At 42.6% G+C, this 4,742-nt stretch overlaps 1 protein-coding gene across 1 annotated transcript; it reads right to left on the bottom strand.

Moving 5' to 3' along the window:
* Positions 1–352: 352 nt before the first annotated feature.
* On the bottom strand, positions 353–1,361 carry LOC128573869 (protein BRAWNIN-like). Its single transcript, XM_053574370.1, has one exon. It carries the CDS (start codon positions 1,261–1,263, stop codon positions 1,060–1,062), a length of 204 nt encoding a protein of 67 aa, XP_053430345.1. The 5' UTR covers positions 1,264–1,361; the 3' UTR covers positions 353–1,059.
* Between the last annotated feature and the right edge of the window lie 3,381 nt (positions 1,362–4,742).

Below are 4,742 nucleotides of genomic sequence, written 5' to 3'. Positions count from 1 at the left end.
GAAGCAATTGGAGTTCCTGAGGGCTTGGTGTACCAGTGCCTTCATGCCAGCCAGGGGCTATGACCCAGACAACTACATGGGAGAAAAGTAACTGGAATGTCTATTGACATATCTGTGAGTTGGACTGCTGTTACTCATGGCAATAATCTGCACCAAGTAATCCTGGAGGATACAGAAACTTACAATTTACTTATCATAAAATCATAGAGATATCATTGCAGAAGACAGATCAAAGATTGGTACAGCAAAACATTCTGCATCCAAAGGGTGCAAAATGATCCAAAGGGTGATGTTTATTCTCTTTTCTTTTTTTTTGATTTAAAATGATTTTATTATTGATTTACATTATATCAAGACAACCCACAGGGTACCCTTGCAAATGTTGTGTCTCATATGATATTCAAGACTAAGTATCTTCCAAGTCACATTTAAGAAACAGATGACAAGCACTTTGGCAGTTTTCAAGAAATACTGGTCAAAACATTATTAAATTTCAATGTACTGAGCACCTCCTCTTTTGGGGGGGGGAGACAGTCTCACTTCGTTGCCCTTGGTATAGTGCCATGAAGTCATAGCTCACAGCAACCTCACACTCTTGGGCTCAAGCCATTCTTTTGCTTCAGACTCCCAAGGAGCTGGGACTATAGGCACCCACCACAATGCCCAGCTATTTTTTTTTTTTTTGCAGTTTTTGGCCAGGGCTGGGTTTGAACCGGCCACCTCCAGCATATGGGGGGCCAGCGCCCTACTCCTTTGAGCCACAGGTGCCGTCCTACGCCCAGCTATTTTTAGAGACGAAGTCTCACTCTGGCTCAGGCTGGTCTCGAACCTGTGAACTCAGGCAATCCACCCGCCTCGGCCTCCCACAGTCCTAGGATTACAGGCATAAGCCACTGAGCCTGGCCCTGAGCACCTCCTCTTACACTCAGCATTGGATGAAATGCGTAAGAACACACAGTCTGACTCAATCAACTTTTTAACATACATATTTAAAATATATGTACACATATTTAAAATACTATTCACAGACATCTTGGCATGATATCTTGTATTTCATTTCTACTGCTGAGAAAGCTGAGGTTGGTGTTGTCTCTCTTTCAGTCCCAAAAGCTCTGTTTTGAGTTCTCCAGGCTTTGGTGGATTTTCAGGTATCGTCAGGTCGGGCCGGTAATACCTGTGCACCACTTCGGCCCCCGCGCACATGGACAGGAGGCTGGCTGCGAACATTTTCAGGTAGGTGCCCAGGGGCACACCCGCGGGCATGATCGGCGGCCCGTAGACGCTCCCAGACAGAGACTGCACCGCGGAGTGCACAGGCGCACGGGCTGTTTATTCTCTTTTCAATGTATGGAGCTGAGAGGAGAGATAATGAAGTCATTCTGACTTGTCCTGCCTCAGGAGTTCTTCCTTTTCTTTTTAATCTTCTTTTCAAATCCCATGGTCTTAGGTGAAGCAAAACAAACAAAGAAGATTGAATACGAGCTGCAAAGTCATGTTTGAAAGAAATTGGGAAGGTTAAGATAGAAAATGTCATGATACTTTATCACTCATCCTTGGCTGGCAGCTCCTGGTCTGAGCTTCCAAACCCTGCTCACATGAAACCTCTTCTGAGATGCCTTCTCTTATACTCTAAGAGAGCACTGGTCAGGTTTCCATCATTAGACAAACTCTAATACATTCTAAACATCTGCAAATGTGCTGTCATGAGCACTTTGTATTCTCTGCCCAGTATCTATTCTCCTTTCTTTGAACACTACCCTTTGTGGGTAACTACTTCTCAATTTACTATCCACATGACTTTGTGGAGCTCCTTACCTGCCCTGGGGATGGAAAATACCCTGAAGCCCAAGCCAATCAGTATATACCATTAATGCGACTGACTGCAATGATTACAGTACATGACATAAGCTGATGCAATGAGAATGAATCTTGACACTTGAAACTTACACTTCTAGTATGACCAAATAATCTTCTATTAGGCCAATCTTCTCAAAACAACTATAAACTCTGGACAAAATCTAAAAATAACTACCCCGAAAGCAAATATGGGAAGGAAATTAATGCTTGGATAGCTTTGAGCCTGAGGGGAGGTTCCAGTCTGCAAAAGGAGAGACAGCCAAAACTCTAACCAAAAAATCTAATGCCACAGGCATTAGAAAAGAGGGGAGAAATTCTAAAAGCAAAGACAGATCAGAGATAGGGAGCCCCAAATTTAATATATAAACTCTACAAATCTCTAGCTGCCCCATAAACCACATTCGTGTGAAGCAGATGTAAGTATCCTGGCTAAGCCTACCACAGAACTGAAATCTAAGCTTTTTTCAACTGCGTGAGATACAGACATTTTGATTTGAGTCTAGCCACTTTAACTGACTGCTTAAACAATAAATAGTCTTCACAGGAACACAACAGAATCCAAAGTTAACTAAAATACTTTAGTCCCATTATCCAGGATATAAACCAAAATTGCAGGAAAACCCATGTTTCCAAGAATATTGTAAATCTGCTGAAGGACATAAAGGAAAATTCATTCACAATGAATGAATAGACAGGAAATCACAATTAAAACAAAACTCGGGATTTTTACCTGAGCCATCTAGATAAAGTGTGAAGCTAACTCTCAGGCAATTCCTTTGACCCAAAGAAAGAGCTCAAAGCTTCTTACAGCCATGAAACAGAACCTGAGAATGAAACAAATACAGCAGAAAGAAAACCCAAGAATTAGAGAAAAACCTAGGAATAACGGGATTAAGTGCTTCTATCTAGCCATACCTGAAGCCAACATCTCCCCTGGACTTTAATGTGAATTATTACATTTCCCCTTTGTTCAAGCAACTTTGAGTTAGTTTTTTTTATCACTTTTAGTAGAAAAAGCCATACTGATTGTCTTATGTAGGGTCCTCCCAGAAGCAGGTGCTAAGACAAATTTGACTGAAAGCAACTTATTTAGGAGATATAAAAGCAACAGTAAGCAAATAAGGAATTGCAATATGAAAAAGGAAAGAATCAGCCCAAGAATCAACCCATCAACAAGTCTTGAACTAGTGTTCAATGACATTGGAACCTCAAGGAGTTTGTGAAGAATACACCACATTATCCCACTTGAAGGGCAAGAAAATTGGGATTGTACTCACCAGATCAGTTCTACCATTGACTGGAGGCTATCCCCAGGGCATTAACTCGCTCGGATTTCCCACCTGCCCTACACACAGGCTGGGCACACTCCAAAGCTGCAGAGAGCTGCAGGTGCTCACAGTAAATGTCTTTGGCCTTTATAGGATCAAGGAGTGCCAAGGGGAGGCAAGTGGGGCACCAACAGCATCTGCTAAGCAGCACACATGACTGGCTTCTGTGCAATGCTGGGAGTCTTTGAAAATACACTTTTCACTTTCACTATCCTATGCCACTAGGTAAGAAGGTGTCCAATACATAGTTGGAACACAAAAACTACTTTTTCTCCCTGTGTGGCAAGAATATTTCATACGGTTGGGGAGGGCAGGACAACCAGGCCTGCAGCAACAGACTTTCTACTTATGAGAAACTAATGGAAATCCAAAATTAAAGTGATGAAATGACTGACTTTAAACAATTTCCCACACAATAAGAAAGGGGAGGATTTCTTACACTTTTGATAACCAAAGTCTTACTTAATGAAAGTTTTTGAAAGGCACTAGAAGCCTGGGGCATTTCTTTGCTTTACCTATCACAGAATTAAAACGGAACGTTTCTCTCTCAGCCTTAGCAACTGGAATAACAGGACAAGGGGCAGATAGAGGATAGGTCGGTCTCACAGGGGAGCTGCCCGCAGGTGGAAGAAATAACCCCTGAACAGATGGTACGTTCTGGAACATTCTGGAAATGTTCCAAGTACATTCACACCTGGCAAATGGGGCAGCGAGGGAGTGGTTCCCATTTAACCAAAGGAATACTTTACTTTCAACTCAACTTACATTTTTCAAGCAGCTCTTGGAATTGTTGATCAATAGAATTCTAGAATTGCTGATTTCATTTTATCTACTCCCTAAGGCCTTCATTTGGCATGTCTCCCAAATTTCATACATTCACTGAGCAAGGACTTCCTAAGCATACATTCTGTGCCAGGCACTGTACTGGGTGCTGGGGGAAAAGCAGAGAAAATATCACGCCCATGCCTATAAGAAGAAAGTGCTTATAGCTGAGAATTATGTAACACACGTGCTATGCCACATGGTGCTAGGTGCTCTACAAGTGTTCTTTCATAAAATCTTCTCAGATTATTCTATAAAGTGGTGCTCTTATTATTCCCAGTTCATGGGTGGAAAAACATTAGGCATAGAGAAGTTAGGACACTTGTCCAGGGGCACAGAACCAGGAAAAGGGGGAGCCTCTATTCAAACCTGCCCTCCGACTCGATCCCAGATTCTCCATCTCTACTCCCTCCCTCCTTTGAATGTTGTTCATTCTGCAAATCTCTTTGACTATCTGCCGTGTGCCAGCATTCACAGCCCCACCTGCACAGAACAAGGTCCTTAATTTCTCAGGAATTCCCAATTTTCTGCCTACCAAGGACTCAGGAAATTCACCCCAGCCATGGCACTGTTCTAAGAATGCTCTGCTCATTTTCACTGACAGTGATTCAGTCAAGAGCACACAGGTGATGTAACTGAGGCCCAGGAGACTCAAGAAGAAGTTGGTTTTAGAAGCCTGTGGTTTCTAAAACACTTCCTACGTGCTCTTCTGACAAAGTTTCCAAAAGTGACCTG

This window comes from Nycticebus coucang, chromosome 21 (assembly GCF_027406575.1).
Source record: "Nycticebus coucang isolate mNycCou1 chromosome 21, mNycCou1.pri, whole genome shotgun sequence".
NCBI lineage: Eukaryota > Metazoa > Chordata > Mammalia > Primates > Lorisidae > Nycticebus > Nycticebus coucang.
Note: the sequence above shows the minus strand (reverse complement) of the source record. Positions and strands in the feature narration are given on the sequence as shown.